This window comes from Jaculus jaculus, chromosome 1 (assembly GCF_020740685.1).
Source record: "Jaculus jaculus isolate mJacJac1 chromosome 1, mJacJac1.mat.Y.cur, whole genome shotgun sequence".
Taxonomy (NCBI): Eukaryota; Metazoa; Chordata; class Mammalia; order Rodentia; family Dipodidae; genus Jaculus; species Jaculus jaculus.
In genome coordinates this window covers 152,639,624-152,657,316 of record NC_059102.1, presented here as the reverse complement: position 1 = coordinate 152,657,316, position 17,693 = coordinate 152,639,624, and the positions used below count along the sequence as shown (strand labels likewise).

Here is a 17,693-nt window from a genome sequence, read left to right as displayed (position 1 = left end):
CCCAGATAAGAGGGAACAGGTTCCCATGTCTGTGAGAATAGGAACCCTGGGCTGGTCAGGGCATGAAGTCACTTAGCTCCAACAAGTGCCAGCAAGAAGAAAGAAGAGGGCTGAAGAGATGGCTTAGTGGTGAAGGCACTGGCCTGCAAAGCCAAAGGACCTTGGTTCAACTCCCCAGGACCCACATAAGCCAGATGCACAAAGTGGCGCATGTGTCTGGAGTTCATTTGAAGTGGCTAGAGGTGTGCCCATTCTCTCTCTGTGTCTGTCTTCCTCTGCCTCACTTTTTCTCTCAAAACAAGTAAATAAAAATAAAAAATATTTTTTGAAAAAGAAGAGAGAAGAGCCTCCCACCGGGCCTCATGAAGGGATCCTGACCCCAGTTGGTACAAAGTGGGCGCTACATACCTTCATCATCAGCACTACTGTGTTGAGGGCGATCATGGCCATGATGAAGTACTCAAAGGGTGGGGAAACCACAAATGTCCACGTCTTGTACTGGAACGACTGCTTGTTTTGGGGCATGTACCGTGTCAGGGGCTTGGCGCTGATGGCGAAGTCAATGCAAGCTCTCTGCAGGGAGAGACAAGAGCACCCTGAACTCAAGGTGGCCAGCCCCGTGCTGCCCGCTACAGCTGGCACTTTCTCAGCATGCCCCCTCACGAAGCTCAGATAAGGCAACCAATCCCTGTCCCCCACAAAACTGGCCCAACTGACCAACAGTCTCTATCTACAGAAAGGAGGCTCCGTCTGTGGCGGCCGTGAGCCATGCTCATGTGTAGAAGGAGATCCTGGTGGTCCTGCCCCGCAATGCTCGTACCCCGGGATCCCAGAGAGCATCCACCTACCTCGTTCTTCTCCAGGCTACATTCAGACATCACCTTGTCGCCCTGCTCCTGGAAAGTGATAATGATCAAGGCCACAAAGATGTTGACGAAGAAAAAGGGGAAGACCACGAAGTAGACCACGTAGAAGATGGACAGCTCCATGCGGAACCCAGGGCTCGGCCCCTGCTCCTCGTAGGTGGCATCCACAGAGTGTTTCAACACCCTAGGCAAGGGGAGAGCAGGCTTCTGAAGAGCCTCCAAGGGAAATAAGGCCTTTACAAAAAAGTCTGCACCTCAGGGATGGCGCTTCTCCTGTACCCAAGACATGGGTCTCGTACCTGCACCTCAGGGTTGGGGCTCACTCCTGTACCCAAGGCATGGGTCTTGTAGCTGCACCTCAGGGTTGGGGCTCACTCCTGTACCCAAGGCATGGGTCTTGTAGCTGCACCTCAGGTTTGGGGCTCATTCCTGTACCCAAGGCATGGGTCTCATACCTGCACCTCAGGGTTGGGGCTCACTCCTGTACCCAAGGCATGGGTCTTGTAGTTGCACCTCAGGGTTGGGGCTTACTCCTGTACCCAAGGCATGGGTCTCGTACCTGCACCTCGGGGTTGGGGCTCAGATCTGTGTCTCAGTAGCAAAATTCAGTTCTGCCGCAGAGGGACAGGGCTCTGGTTTCCACCACACCTGACCTCCATTATGGGGTTGGAAGTAGATCAACCCTGGCAGGCCCTACCTTCACCTCCCCTTTTTCTGCCTGACTACAAGGACTGGCCGGGCACTCACATGGGCCACCCCTCTCCTGTGGACACTGTGAACAGCGTCAGCAGGGCCCAGAGCACGTTGTCATAATGGAAATCGTATTTCTTCCACTGCCTTGGCTGAGCTTCCACTTCGTCCTTCTCATAATCCAAATACTGACCCCTGGGAACAGAGACACGGGGAAGAAGGAGGTTGGAGATAACCAATCAGCCCAAATAAAGTCATGCTTCTACAGTCAGGTGGTTTTGAAAAATGAACCAAGGCCCTTCATGTCAAAAGAGCGCTCTCTTCAATGATGCTGCTAAGATAAATGCATTTCCGGGTCTTCTAGATGCAGTACTACTGTGTATCTCACTCTATATTTAAAAATACTCAATGTGGGCTGGAGAGATGGCTTAGCGGTTAAGCGCTCGCCTGTGATGCCTAAGGACCCCGGTTCGAGGCTCGGTTCCCCAGGTCCCACGTTAGCCAGATGCACAAGGGGGCGCACACGTCTGGAGTTCGTTTGCAGAGGCTGGAAGCCCTGGCGCGCCCACTCTCTCTCTCTCCCTCTATCTGTCTTTCTCTCTGTGTCTGTCTCTCTCAAATAAAATTAAAAAAAAAAAAAATACTCAATGTGGCCTGGCGTGGTGGTGCACGCCTTTAATCCCAGCACTCGGGAGGCAGAGGTAGGAGGATTGCCATGAGTTCAAGGCCACCCTGAGACTACACAGTTAATTCCAGGTCAGCCTGAACTAGAGTGAGACCTTACTGCAAAAAACTTAAAAAAAAAACAAAAAAAGACAAAAAACCTAAATGGATCAAATATATAAATGTAGATCCTAACTTAGGAAGTTCTTGAAGAAAACACAAAAGAGCAAATCTTATTTAAGAGTGGATTCTTGGGCTGGAGAGATGGCTTAGCAGTTAAGCGCTTGCCTGTGAAGCCTAAGGACCCTGGTTCGAGGCTTGATTCCCCAGGACCCATGTTAGCCAGATGCACAAGGGGGCTCACGCGTCTGAAGTTTGTTTGCAGTGGCTGGAGGCCCTGTCATGCCCATTCTCTCTCTCTGTCTATCTGCCTCTTTCTCTCTGTCACTCACAAATAAATAAATAAATAAATAAATAAATAAGAGTGAATTCTTAGATACATTAACAAAACCATGACCAGCAAAAGAAAAATGATAAATTGGACTTTATTAAAATTTAAAACTTTTGCAAACATGAGGTTTTTTTCCCCCCATGGGTGGTGCTTTTTGTGGGCTGGGGAGATTTCTCAGAGGTTAAAAGTGCAAAGCCTGCCAGTGTGGATTCAATTCGCCAGCTACCCATATAAAGACCCTAGTGTGCGCTCACACAGAAGTAAATTTTGAAAATTTAAAACTTGTTCACCTTGGGCTAGAGAAATGGCTGAGTAAGGTTAAGTAGGCTTCCTGCCTAAGCATGAGGGCCTGAGACCACTCAAACTCAAATGTAAAAACAGCTGGCTGTGGTCACACTCATGTGTAACCCCAGTCCTATGGAGTTGTTGGGGCTCCTGAATGACAAGTTCTGGAATCAGTAAGAGATTCCACAACAAGGAAGAATGGGCAGGTGAGTGATGGAAGGGGAAACCTGAATTCTCCTCTGGCCACAGCAGGCAAGCCCGCATGGCACCACATCAGCACATACATGTGCATGCCTACGCATACCACACATACTACACATGTGCACAACAAAACAAGCAAACTGGGGCTGGAGGGATTCTGAGTGGTTAGGGCGCTTGCCTGCAAAGCCAAAGGACCCAGATTCGATTCCCCAGGACCCACATAAGCCAGATGCACAAGGGGGCGCATGCGTCTGGAGTTTGTTTGCAGTGGCTAGAGGTCCTGGTGCGCCCATTCTCTCTCTATCTCCTCTCTCTTTCTCTCTGCAAGCAAATAAATAAATAAATAAATAAAATAAAAGATTAACAACCTGACATGATGGTCATACAAGTGCAATAGTGGCGCATAGCCATGCTGGGAAACCAACTGCTCTCAGTTTGGCTAACTGATCTGCTCAGTGAAACAGAACCCATATCTGGAGCTGGGAAACAAATCAGAACCATATCCAAAAATGAACCCACTCTCCACTAAACTATCTCTAAAAAACAATGGTCAACACATCTACTTGGTGCTATCTTTACTCTCTGCTGGAGAATCTGCTTCATTTTTTCAGACTGATGCAGATCCTAAGGACAGAACCACCCCATCATACCTCAAAAGGGCCCCAGCTGAAACTAAGAATAATAGGGGAAACATGCAAGAATGCTGTTTTCTTAGTGAACCGGGAACCAGCACAAGGGTGAAGGAGATAGACACAGAGAACAATCACCCCTACCAAACCAGATATCCACAGACACAGAGGCACCCAAGATCTCAACATGGAAGCAGACCTAATATGAACCCAACATGGCTCAGGGAAATTTGTGGAAGAGGGGGTGGAAAGAATGTCAGAGCCACATGTTGGGTCATGACACACAGAGACATTTCCTCCTACCCAAAACTAAAGGCTAACCCCACAATGCACGACCCATATACCCCAACAAGGAGGGTCCCGGTGGTGGTGGGAGGACAGGGAGGAGGCTAACAATGGTACCAACTTGCCTGTATTCACTGACTGCAAAAATAAAATAAAATAAAAAAATAAACAAATAAATAAAACACTCAAGTAAACTGTTGTACCTCAAAGGACACCATCGAGAACAAAATGTCTGGTCATGGTGGCACATGCCTCCAATTCCAGTCTTCAGGAGGCTGAGACAGGAGGACAATGAATTCAAAGTCAGTCTGGACTAAATAGCAAGATCCTGTCTCAAAAAAAAAAAAAAGTGTATGTGTGTGTGTAGGTGAGGGGGGCAGGAAATGTCTACTTGTTAATCACCCATCAGCCAAGGGAACTCGTATATAGAACATGTAAAGTACCATTGCAAGCCATATTATAAAGACAACCTAATTTTAAAATGGCTCCAACAGGGACTGAAGAGATGGCTTAGCAGTTAAGGTACTTGCCTGCAAAGCCAAAGGACCCCAGTTTGATTCCCCAGGACACACGTACGCCAGATGCACAGATCTGAAGTTTGTTTGCAGTGGCTGGAAGCCCTGGCGCTCCCATTCTCTCTCTTTCCCTCTCTCTGCCTCTTTCTTTCTTTCTCAAATAAATAAAAATTTAAAAATTAAAAAAAATTAAAATGGTTCAGATATCTGAATAGACATTTCTCCACACGTCACACAAAAGGCCAAGCAGCACACGAAAAGCAAGTCAAAATCCCACAGAAGCATCACTTCATTTCCATTATGGTGGATGACGGAACTAAATAAGAACAAATCACAAAGCCCCTGGAAAGAAAAGTCAGTGAGGACAGGGAGAAATCAGAGCGTTTGAACACTGCTGATAGGAATACAATATGACTAAGCCACTTTGAATAAAGTCTGGCATCCCAGGCATTACTTCAAACAGTTACAGCTGTCATCACATCGTCCAGGAGCTCTGCTTCGGGATGGATATCCAAGAGAAATGAGAACAGACATCTCCCCAAAACTCTGTACCAAAATGTTCACAGCAGCGCCATCTATAATGGCAGAAGGTAGAAACAACCCAAATATTCAGCAATAAGAGACTGAATGAGCAAAATGTGGCCGATCACAGAACCGATATCCAACCATGCAAGGGAACGAGGCATTGACACAACATGACAACACCACACTGACTTAGAGACGCCAGCCACAGAAGACGGCACATTGCAGGATCCCACTCATTTGAAATGTCCAGAACAGGCTGTGCTAATGGAGGATGGAGCTGTGAGTACACTAGAAACCCTGGGTATACACTTTCAAAAGTGGATGGTATGTGGTGGTGCACGCCTTTAATCCCAGCACTCAGGAGGCAGAGGTAGGAAGGAGGATCGCCCTGAGACTACATAGTGAATTCCAGCTCAGCCTGAGCTAGAGTGAGACCCTATATTAGAAACAACAAAGAGGGCTGGAGAGATGGCTTAGCGGTTAAGCGCTTGCCTGTGAAGCCTAAGGACCCTGGTTCGAGGCTTGGTTCCCCAGGTCCCACGTTAGCCAGATGCACAAGGGGGCGCACGCGTCTGGAGTTCGTTTGCAGAGGCTGGAAGCCCTGGCGCACCCATTCTCTCTCTCCCTCTATCTGTCTTTCTCTGTGCCTGTCGCTCTCAAATAAATAAATAAAAAATATTAAAATAAAAAGAAACAACAAAGAAAGAAAGAAAAGAAAAGAAAAAAAGAAAAGGACTACCACTGCGGCAAAAGGAGGATGATATTGTCCAGTAAAAGTGGTCCTAAGTCAACTGGTAACTCATCTTCAGAGAATGTACTTTTGCTCATGCCTCACACAACACAAAAGCCAAAAGCCCACTCTGAGAGTAGGGCCAAGCCCAGCAGATCTGAGGTTTCCTGAGGACAGCCCCTCTGTACAGTCTTCTAGATGTCTAGACAGGGCTGAGCGAGCCCCTGGAGACACCCTGGTGGCTATGGTGAGCTCCTTTGGGTGTCCTTAGGCAGGAAGAGATTGTCCCTCACAGCGCAGCTTGTCAGTGACCCTGTGTAGTACATGCTAAGGATCCCTGGTGTGGCTCTGGGGACGGGAGACACACTCCTCTTTCTTCTGCGTGTCCCCAGCACACCTTAAGCAGGCTGCCCAGCCTCAAAGTGTCCACACTTAGCACAGGAGACTCCCGAGCCATGCAATCGCCCCCACCTGATCCTGAATGAACATCAGAGTTTTTTCTCTGCATACTGGGGCTCAGTGATTCCCGCCCTGCCTCGGTTTACCTGCAGTCCCTCTCCAGCTCCTTGGACTCATCCGTGCAGTAAAAAAACTTCCCTTTGAAGAGCTGCACTGCGATGACGGCAAATATGAACATGAACAGCATGTAGACGATCAGGATGTTCAGGACGTTCTTCAGGGAGTTCACCACACAGTCGAACACGGCCTGTGGGGACGAGGGGCACTGAGCCACGAGGGAAAGGCCCCGGGGCTGGGGCATGAGGGTGGACAGAACCGGATGGGGCAGGGGCAAGAAGGGGATATGGAAAGAACCAGGAGAGAGGGTACAGGGGAGGCCATCTACACCTAAAATCTCAGACTACTGGGCTGGAGAGATGGTTTAGCGGCTAAGGTGCATGCCTGTGAAGCCTAAGGACCCAGGTTCAATTCTGCAGGTCCCACGTAAGCCAGATGCACATGGTGGCGCATGCGTCTGGAGTTCGTCTGCAGAGGCGACAGGCCCTGATGTGCCCATCCTCTCTCTCTCTCTTCCTCCCTCCCTCCTTCCCTCTCTCAACCCCTCTGTCTCTAATAAATAAACAAAGATAAAAAATAAAATAAAATAAAAGCCTGGCGTGGTGGCACATGCCTTAATCCCAGCACTTGGGAGGCAGAGGTAGGAAGATTGCCCTGAGTTTGAGGCCATCCTGAGACTACATAGTTAATTCCAGGTCAGCCTGGGCCAGAGTGAGACCCTACCTCGAAAAACCAAAAACAAATAAATATAAAAATAAATCAATAAATAAAATAAAAATCTCAGACTACTGAAGCCTAGACTTCAAGGACAGTTCAAGGACTCTGTAAGGCACAAGGCCCTCAGGTGCCTGACCACAGAAGGTGTTACTGCCAGCAGCCTTGACAGCTGTCTCTTTCTCAAAAGAGGAGCCATCCTGGCTTTGACCAGTGGGCTGGAAGTGACAGACCAGGCAGCGGGATGTCCAGGGGAATTAGCCTTGCAGACTGGTGCCAGGCCATAGGAAGGTGCCAGGAGGAGCTAGGTTCATGCAGTGGGAATGTGCCAACCCCCTGCCTTGCCCCTTCCTAGTGCCTGGCCACCAGCATCAATGATATAGGGCAGTTTGCAGTGGCTAGAGGCCCTGGCATGCCCATTCTCTCTCTATCTCCTCTCTCTCTTTGCTTGTAAATAAATAAATAAACAAAATAGAAAAACTGAAAAAACAAACAAGCAAGCAAATTTTTGTATCTCAAAGAACACCATTGAGGAAGAAATGGCTGGTCATGGTGGCACATGCCTCCAATTCCAGTCTTCAGGAGGCTAAGACAGGAGGACAATGAATTCAAAGCCAGCCTGGACTACATAGCAAGATCCTGTCTCAAAAGAAAAGAAAAAATGTGTGTGTGTGTGTGTGTGTGTGTAGGCGGGGGTGGGGGGCAGAAAATGTCTTCTTGCTGCAAAGGGGCTGTGGCCCTGAGGACCACAGGACAGGGCATTTGGCCACTTGGTCTCTTCTCTCCACTCTGTGTACCCAGTGCTGCTCTCAGAGCTACAGAGACACCTCTCAGGCCGTCCCGCACACCGGCAGCCATCTCAGAGATGCTGGCTGACACACTCCAAATGCTGACAGCTGCCTGAGCCCAGGAAACTGTGGCCTTGTACCCAGCACGCCGTCCTGCCACCTTGGGTGCAAGTCCAGCCTGGGCCCAGGCAGTTCTATGGGGGGAGTGCCTTCCCAGTTCCTCTCTACCTACCCCCAAAGACACAGGTTCTAGGCAAACTTTCCAAAATGTCCACTTGGACTAATGGCTCTAACACTTGGCTTGTCCAAGCTGGGAAGACGAAAGCCAACTGTGTGAGGCTTCGAAGAACTAGAGCGAAAGCATTCAAACCATGGTGTGCCTGGCACGGGTTCTGCCATCATTAGACTGCGTTCGCACGCAGTTCCTTCACCTTGAACCTTAGGCACGCCCACCCTCCTGGGCCCAGTTGGCTTTTGGAGTCCCTGATTGTTAGCATCACCCCTGAACTCACTCCAGCCCCTGCAGCAGGCCTTCTCCCCTGTTCTACAACTGCTGAAGAGCGGTGTCCCATCTGGTGCTCTGGCCTAATAGAGAGGGCTCGCTCACACAACAGACTGCAGGCAACAAGCCACCTTGGAGGAGGGCCACAGCTAGCCTGCCATGGCAATTCGAGAAGACGCATGTAACACACACACACAGGCATGCACCCACCTGCACCCACACACATGCACCCACATGCACCACACACTCCTTGAGCCCCAATCCAGACTCCAACCTTGAGTTTAGGTAGCCGTTTGATGGTCTTGAGGGGCCGCAGGACCCGCAGGACTCTCAGGGACTTGATGGTGTTGATGTCTTTCCCTTTGGATCCTCTAGAAGGGAGAAGCCACTGATGCTGACAGGCAGAATGCTGGGGTGAGCCCAGCTCCCACCCAGCCCACTCAGTGTGGCTCATAATCCCCTGAGCATTTTTGTCTCAGGTTCCAGGCAGAGGACCCAGTGCAAGGCTACTTGACCTGGGCCTCGTCTGAGAACAGGGGTCAGGCCAGGGCCAGGGTAACGCAGCTGGTACACAGGTCAGCTTGACCATAATGGCTACTTCCACTGCCCCAGGGTTCTTGATAGACACCTCCAAATCAGCTTCTGGTTTGAGGATTCAGGGGGCCTGTGAGGTCTGCAACCCAGGCCTGGAGGTCTGTGAGCCTGCCTGTCATGCTAGAACTTTCTCTAGCACTAGAACCACTGTCCTGTTTGTCACTAAGGGGACTTTACTGGCCTCTTCCTGTCCTTAGCTACTCAGCACCTTTCAATGACATAAAACTGTCCAAGGAATAGAGAAAGGTTAAAGAGAGCAAGAGAGTGGCAGAGGGGATACAGGAGGGGTGGAGAGGAAAAGAAGGACAGGCAGGAGTGGAAGGGAAGAGATGGGGAGTAGGTGAGTGAGGGAAGAGGGAGGAAAGCAGGAGTAGAGAGAGGGGTGGGGAGGGGTATGGAAAGAGAGAGGGAGAAAGGAGGAGTGGAGAGGGAAGGGAAAGAAAGGATAAGAGAGGAAATGGGGGAGGATGGGAGAAGGAAGAGGCAGAGAGGGAGAGAGAGGAAAAGAGGGAAAAAAAGAAAGAGAATGGAGGAGGGAAAAGGAGAGAAAGAGAGGAGGATAGAGACACAGAGAGAGAGAGAGAGAGTTTCAAGCAGGAGAAGAAAAATGGGAGGGGAGAGATTAGAGAGAGGTCCAGAGAAGTAAACAGAAGCCACCGGTATTCAAGGAAGTAGCAGACAGGAAAACTCAGATAGGGGAGGTGGGAAGTCAGGCAAGAAAGCTCCAGGCACCAGCAGTAAGCTCAAAGGCGAAGCCCAGAGCAGAGACTCTCATGGAAGCCAGAGCACACCTAGGTGCTTCCCCTGCCTCCTGGAGAGGAATCAAGAATTAAGAGTCAGGGGCAAGGCTTGCAGTGCTGGGAAGGCTTCCCACACACAGGGAGGGAGTCCGACCTAAACAGCTCAGAGGCCAGACCTCTGAGTTCGGCCTGCAAGTATAATTGGCCCTGCACCCAGTGGCCTTGCTTGGATTCTAGCAAAACTCTAGGTCATGGGCTGGAGAGATGGTTTAATGGTTAGGACGTTTGCCTACAAAGCCCAAGGACCCAGGTTCGATCCCCCAGTACCCATGTAAGCCAGGTGCACAAGGTGGCACATGCGTCTGGAGTTTGTCTGCGGTGATTAGAATCCCCAGTGCGTCTATACCTTCTCTCCCTCAAATAAGTAAATAAAATATATGTTTTTAAAAGATGAAAACCTCTGGGCCAAGTAGGGAGCCGCTCAGGCCTTATGGAATAGGAAAGGATAGCTGAGGCCCCATTCTTCTTCCCCAGCCCCACCTTTCAGAACCCTATCAAACTGCACCTAAAGTTGGCTGGGGATGGTGTTATAGGCCAATAATCCCAGCACTCAGAAGGCCAAGGCAGGAGGTGTGTGAGTTCAAGGCCAGCATTGGCTGATGGGCTGGTTTCAAAAAAACAATAAAAACCTGCCCCTCCACCCATTGCTCAACATGCCCGAAACCCACCCTCACCGACATCCCTCTGCCAGCACCAGGATGCGGACCAGCCAGGGTGTGCAGTAAAGGAGGAGGGGAGCTTTCAGGAGAACTGTCCACTGAAGACTGTCCTCTGGGCTCAAGTCTCTCCTCCCTTTACTTGCTCCAAGGCTGCAGGGGTGGGTCCTGCCCATCCCCTACTTCTACCAGGGACCTCACTGGTGCCTTCCCTGCAGTTTCAAACTGTGTGAGTCCTTGCTGATCTTCTGTCCAAGTTCAAAGGACCCACTGAGAAACCCAGGGGAGATATGGGGAGGTAGAGGTGACTCATGCAGAGAAATGAAGAAACAAATCTGCATTTCCAGAGAGCAGCCTTGGGAAAGAGCCTCAGGATGTCCGGCATCCTGGGCTATGGTCATCACTGGCATCTCCCACCCAGGAGCACACCACCTTCCAGGCCAATACTCGAGCCTCCAGTGCTCAACTGGACACACTGTTCACTGAGGGCCTCCCTACCAAGGGCTGACAGTGCCCAGCCCAGCCTGGCCCAGCCCCCAACCAATCCCCAGAGGCATGGCAAGAATGGTGGCCTGGGGATGGCCCTTGGAAGCATGCAGCCCAGATGGGGTGAAGGCAAATGAGCTGAAGTGAGGCCATGATGGATGGCCAAAGGCCATAGGCGTGCCGTGATGTCAGGCATACTATGAGGGGAGGGTGAGGCATTACCCCATGAAGCTCCTACCAGAGTCCAGCAACAGGAAGACAAAGAGAACAACAGAGTCAGTGCTGTGGGAGAAGCTGTGCGAGCCTCCGTCGGTCCTCCCAGGGGCCAGAGAAGATCCAGCCCCTCCCCTCGGTCTCTGGTCTCCACTGAGGTCGTTCTTATTTCTGAATGTCACCCTGTGATTTTCCCAGAATCGCTCCATCCCTGGCCCCACTGAGCATCACACCCTCCATGAGGGTTCAGTTTCAGCCACCAATGGCCTAAGAAGTCCCACCCACCAAGGAAGATGTCCACCAGCCAGGGCAACAGCCACATGGGCCTCCCAGTCAGGCACTTGCTTCAGAGAAGGAAAGCTGGCTCCAGAGGACCCCAGCAAGGCAGACATCAAACAGCCAGAGGCCTGCCTGCTCAGACCCAGGCCACAAGTGAGGTCAGCAACAAACGATCTTGGATCCCCAACCCCACTGTCCAGCCTCAAGAAGGTAGGACAGTCCTGTCTGGGCAGTTCCAGTGGCACAGACTGATCAGGGAAGCCAACAAGGGTCCTCATACCCCATTGTGGTTCTTGGAGCTATGCCCATTGGCTCCAGGGCGAATGCAGTTTACTTACGAGAAGGCAAATGCCACCAGGGCTCCACTGACCACAATGAAGTCCAGAATGTTCCAGAGGTCCCGGAAGTAGGATCCAGGATGCAGCAGCAGTCCCAAGTCAATCATCTGAAGGAGATAAGTGGACAGCAGAGTTCATAAGGAAGAGCCGCAACACAACCACAGGGGAGGGTAGCGGGGGAAGATGGGATGATATGGCTCTGGCTCTGACCACACTACACATCATATACACTGTGACCTCAGAGCAGCTCAAACACACCTCCCATGCTCTCTGAGATGGCACATAACCCAAGTCACCCCCCTTTTATTATGAAATAGAGAGAGAATTGGTGCGCCAGGGCCTTCAGCCACTGCAATCAAATTCCAGACACGTGCACCACCTTGTGCAATCTTGCGTGCTTGCATCACCTTGTGTGTTGGGCTTACGTGGGACCTGGAGAGTTGAGCATGGGTCTCTAGGTTTCGCAGGCAAGCACTTTAACTGCTAAGCCCCAAGTCACTCTCTTAAATAGCCTCAGTGGGGCCTTGACCCTGATATCCCTACAGAGCCCATAACTGGCTGAGTTTTGCTTCGGTTCTGACCTTCCCCAGAGCCTCGCTGTGATGAGAGCTCTGCATCCCTCCTGGCACCAGATAGGCTTCCCCAAGGAGTGCACACAGCCCACACCCGGAGAGTCCACCCAGGGAAAGAGAACAGCTGGCCAGAGCTTCATAGGCATTTACTCATGTCCTGGCTCCATCATGCCTGCTACTGTGATTTCTGGCAAGCATCATCAACTCTTAGCCTTGCAGACTGTCAGCCTGTGAGCAGCAGAGGTAAGGCACACCCCTTTGTATGTGCTTTGTGAACAAAGCCTCTGGAAGCCGACGGCATGTATCCAGCGACACACGCACGCTCATCTGCGCTCATGTCTGTGGGTGTGTGTGCAGTCCACTGCACTGGAAAGCAAGTCAGGCATATAAGAAAGGGACACCTTGTGAAGGGAAGTGAAAGTCGCAATGGATGGGTGACATGGTAGACTCCAGAACCCACTTTCATCTCGTCTTTGGCATCTGACAGTCCTCCAGCCCATCCCTCTCTGGAAGTCTCCTTGTTACTCTACCTGATGTCACTTAGCCTCGCCTTTGTCGCTGGAGGACCACATATGTATCATAAAGAAAGCTCAAAGTCCCTTTCCTTGGGAGCCAAGTGCAGCAGGACCAGGATGCCCTGAGAGTGTGTCACAGGACGGTATGGTGCTGGGGGCCCTTTGTGGACTGGCAAGGCTTTTAGTTTCCCAAAACACTTCACGCACATACAAACCACACAGGCGCACATTCGCTGACCGAGCACATGCCTGGTGCACACACCACATGCCTCCACGAGGAGCCACCACATCTTACCTTTATCACCATCTCAAAGGTGAAAACGCCTGTGAATATGTAATCCATGTACTTCAGAGCCTAGAACCAAAATCAGGTCTGCTGTCAAAGGACAGGCTGGAAGCCAGGGCCAGGACCACATCACTGGCTCCAAGATTCCCCGAGGCCAGACCACCCATCAGGTGGGATCAGTTAGTGAAAGTGTCAGGGGCCATTGAGATACCTGGCGTGTCCACAACATCGGGGCTCCAAGAAATGGGCTTTTCTAGATCTTTGCTCACCATAACCTCAGAGGATGTCTGGTGGGACGTCAGGCCTCCAACACCACCCCAGCCCTGTGATCCCTGGGGTATGCCCGGTCACACCCTTGCAGCCTCATGGTGGCCCAAGCTGTCAAAAAAAAAAAAAAAAAAAAAAAACAACTCACATTGTTCCTAGATGAGTCGGTCCGCACAGGGTCCTCGGCAGCCAGGGCAATGCTGCTCAGGGCGATGACCACGAGAATCACCATCTCAAAGTACCGCATGGTCACAATGTAATGGCAGAAACGACGGAGCCTGTGGGGACGAGGCTTCAGGTCACCACTGGCCCAGAACCCAGTGTGCCAGCCTATCCTGCTCACAGGGTTCATTGGCTACCATCGGAAGGGTATGGTGCTGGGATGAAGTTCTGACCCTTGCTCCTCTGGTCAGAGGAAAGCAGCCAAATGACCGGATTTCCTGAATAGACATCCCAGGGTAGGGGTCAGCAAATGCCAGCTCATAGGCCTGACCAGTCCAAACCTACACATGTGAATGACATTCTCCAGGATCATGGTCGTCTCCACTACTCATTCGCACACTGGGAGAAGACAATAACAACTGTCAGGCCCTTCACAGAACAGGTGAAAGAGAGGTACTGTTTATGCCCAGTGCCCTTGAGCACAGCAGCCTTGCAGAGAGCAGACCACTCTTTCCCTGGTGGGTGTGTCGGGGTCTGTACTGAGCGCATGCTTGTGTCTGAGCTCCCAGGACTGCGAGTGAACACACCACCATGCACTCCCCATTTAGTCTCCCACACTGGTCACCTGTGGACTATGACCTCTGCTTTGTTTTCAATATTACTGAGCACCTGCTGGGCACCGGGGCCTGGCATTGAATGGGAAAACCAAAATTCTAGCTTCCTCTCCAGTGGAAAAAGTGCCTCTGTAGGTATAAGCAAGCCAGACTCGCAGGTGCCAACAAGTGTTGGCACAGAGCAGCTAGTTGGCCAGGTCACAAAGGATGGACCCTAAGTGGTGGATGAGAGGGAGCAGCCACAAACCCAGTAGGTAGAGCAGACATCCTGCCATCATGGGTTGCCTCCACAGGCATGCTCCTGCCACCAACCCTCCACTCCATGCCCCCAGGGTCCTTCACTTTCAAAAGCCTGACACATCCCCCTCCCCAGCCACCACCCATTCACCCTTCTCCTTCTCCTCTGCCCATCCCACAAAGCTACTTCCCCAGGGTTTTTATTTATTATTATTATTATTTATTTATTTATTTTTTGTTTTTCGAGGTAGGGTCTCACTCTGGCTCAGGCTAACCTGGAATTCACTATGGAGGCTCAGGGTGGCCTTGAACTCACAGCGTTCTTCCTACCTCTGCCTCCTGAATGCTGGGATTAAAGGCGTGCACCACCACGCCCGGCTTCCCCAGGTTTTGGGTAGCCTGCTGGCCCTTCATCCCTTGACACTCACTATCCTCTCCTAATTCAGTGGTGACCTGGTCCAGCACTCCACTGTGCTTCCAGCTCCCTGGCCAGGAGGTGTCCCCAGCTGTCCTGATTCTGCAGGATCTAGTAGGTAGCTAGACCCCATAGCTGAGCCAGACCCCAACAGCGCTGCTAGTCTCCATGAGTGCCCTATCTTCTGCCAGCAAACGGAAACGCATGTCTCCCCAACACATCGCTTCCCTCTGTGTCTAATTTACCATCAGATTCTGCCTCTAATGTTTCTTCAAAGCATTTCACTCCCAAATATCTACTGTAGCTACACTAGACAACACACCTATTAAGCAGTCGCCTGCCCCCCTTCTTCCCACCAATGGCCCACTGAAGTGCAGCCAGACGGGACCCCCAGCTGAGCACCTTTCCCACTTCTCCATCCTCCACAGGGGAACCTCCAGAGTGCTAGTTCTCTCTAGAGCCTTTCGCTGGTTGCCTGCTACTTCCTGATCGTTGTGAATACCTTTCTCTAAAACAAAACTCATTCCCCACTCTTCACTCGATTCATTCGTCCTTCAGGTTCAAGGGAGACATCTCTCCCCTGGCATACTCCCCCTTGTCCCAGAACAGCAGGACTTCCCTGTTTTACATTCCATGCTGTGCTTTACAGTTATTGTCCATGCCTCCAGCGGACTGACAGTCCCAGGAGAGCAAGGACTATGTCTGATTCTGTGAAGTTCACTCCTAACCCCTAGCCCACACAGAGTAAGCTCCCAATAAATAAGTAGTGAATGGAAAAAACAAAGAGGTAGGAGTGGGGAGAGAGGAGAGGAGGAGGGAGAGGGATGAGTGGGGAGAGCTGAGAGGAGGAGGGAGAGGGATGAGTGGGAGAGCTGAGGGGAGGAGGGAGAGGGATGAGTGGGAGAGCTGAGGGGAGGAGGGAGAGGGATGAGAGGGAGAGCTGAGAGGAGGAGGGAGAGGGATGATGGGGAGAGCTGAGAGGAGGAGGGAGAGGGATGATGGGGAGAGCTGAGAGGAGGAGGGAGAGGGATGAGTGGGGAGAGCTGAGAGGAGGAGGGAGAGGGATGAGTGGGGAGAGTTGAGAGGAGGAGGGAGAGGGATGAGTTGGGAGAGCTGAGGGGAGGAGGGAGAGAGGATGAGTGGGGAGAGCTGAGAGGAGGAGGGAGAGGGATGAAGGGGAGAGCTGAGAGGTGGAGGGAAGGGGATGATGGGGAGAGCTGAGAGGAGGGGGGAGAGGGATGATGGGGACAGCTGAGAGGAGGAGGGAGAGGGATGAGGGGGAGAGCTAAGAGGAGGAGGGAGAGGGATGATGGGGAGAGCTGAGAGGAGGAGGGAGAGGGATGAGTGGGGAGAGCTGAGAGGAGGAGAGAGAGGGTTGAGGGGAGAGCTGAGAGGAGGAGGGAGAGGGGATGAGGGGAGAGCTGAGAGGAGGAGGGAGAGGGATGAGTGGGGAGAGCTGAGAGGAGGAGGGAGAGGGATGATGGGGAGAGCTGAGAGGAGGAGGGAGGGGGATGATGGGGAGAGCTGAGAGGAGGAGGGAGAGGGATGAGTGGGAGAGCTGAGAGGAGGAGGGAGAGGGATGAGTTGGGAGAGCTGAGAGGTGGAGGGAGGGGAATGATGGGGAGAGCTGAGAGGAGGAGGGAGAGGGATGAGGGGGGAGAGCTGAGAGGAGGAGGGAGAGGGATGAGTTGGGAGAGCTGAGAGGTGGAGGGAGGGGGATGATGGGGAGAGCTGAGAGGAGGAGGGAGAGGGATGAGCGGGAGAGCTAAGAGGAGGAGGGAGAGTGTTGAGGGGGAGAGCTGAGAGGAGGAGGGAGAGGGATGAGGGGGAGAGCTGAGAGGAGGAAGTAGAGGGTTGAGGGGGAGAGCTGAGAGGAGGAGGGAGAGGGATGATGGGGAGAGCTGAGAGGAGGAGGGAGAGAGGATGGGGTTGAGCTGAGAGGAGGAGGTAGAGGGATGAGGGGGAGAACTGAGAGGAGGAGGGGGAGGGATGAGGGGGAGAGCTGAGAGGAGGAGGAGAGGGATGAGGGTGGAGTTGAGAGGAGGAGGGATAAGGGGTGAGTGGGGAGAGCTTAGAGGAGGAGGGAGAGGGGATGAGGGTGATAGCCGAGAGGAGAAGGGTGAGGGATGTGTTGGGGTAGCTGAGTGGAGATACTCGGTTAAGGGGAGACGGGGTGGGAGAACAGGTTAAGTTGCTCTCTGACCCCCTATTCCCAAACCACCACACAGTGTTCAGCTGGTTCTTGATGAGGCTCCCGTTTCACTCTTTCTCTCCTTTTTCCCCAGAGCATTCTCTCTCTCCTTTCACATGTTTTTCATCCAGTCTTACCTCTGAGACTCCCGCATGACCTCTCTAGTAATTTTTTTTTCAAGGCAGTGTCTCATTCTAGCTCACGCTGACCTGGAATTCAGTCTGTGGTCTCAGGGTTGCCTCGTACTCACGGTGATCCCCCTACCTCTGCCTCCCGAGTGCTGGGATTAAAGGCATGTGCCACCATGCCCAGCCCTTGCCAGTAATTCTAACACTCCCAGCAGCCTGCTCCAGCACTTCCTGGCACACATTGCTGTGTGAATTTTTTTTTTTTTTTTTTCGAGGTAGGGTCTCACTCTAGCCCAGGCTGACCTGGAATTAACTCTATAGTCTCAGGGTGGCCTCGAACTCACAGCGATCCTCCTACTCTGCCTCCCGAGTGCTGGGATTAAAGGCGTGCGCCACCACACCCAGCTTTGCTGTGTGAATTTTTACACCACACTACTTTACCTGCTGAATGTCTAGCTTCCACACTGGCCCACTTGCTTGGTAAGGATAGGTCTTCTCTGCTTTAGTCATCACTGTACGTTCCCAACACCTAGTATGCTGTTTGCCCATGAGTGTTGGCCAGACTAACATATACACCAGA

At 51.8% G+C, this 17,693-nt stretch overlaps 1 protein-coding gene across 10 annotated transcripts in view; it reads right to left on the bottom strand.

Moving 5' to 3' along the window:
- Positions 1-17,693, bottom strand: part of Cacna1b (calcium voltage-gated channel subunit alpha1 B) — a 200,632-nt gene that overhangs the window by 51,454 nt on the left and 131,485 nt on the right. For 7 of the 10 annotated variants that reach the window (XM_045146223.1, XM_045146236.1, XM_045146227.1 and 4 more), the window contains exons 22-29: positions 13,515-13,644; positions 13,109-13,168; positions 11,727-11,833; positions 8,635-8,731; positions 6,386-6,546; positions 1,614-1,751; positions 849-1,050; positions 409-573 (exon numbers count right to left, since the gene is read on the bottom strand). In XM_045146223.1, coding sequence (XP_045002158.1) covers positions 409-573; positions 849-1,050; positions 1,614-1,751; positions 6,386-6,546; positions 8,635-8,731; positions 11,727-11,833; positions 13,109-13,168; positions 13,515-13,644 — 1,060 coding nt within the window. Of the gene's footprint in view, positions 1-408; positions 574-848; positions 1,051-1,613; positions 1,752-6,385; positions 6,547-8,634; positions 8,732-11,118; positions 11,131-11,726; positions 11,834-13,108; positions 13,169-13,514; positions 13,645-17,693 lie in introns of all 10 variants that reach the window. The other 3 variants (XM_045146210.1, XM_045146214.1, XM_045146219.1) reach the window with 1 other exon arrangement.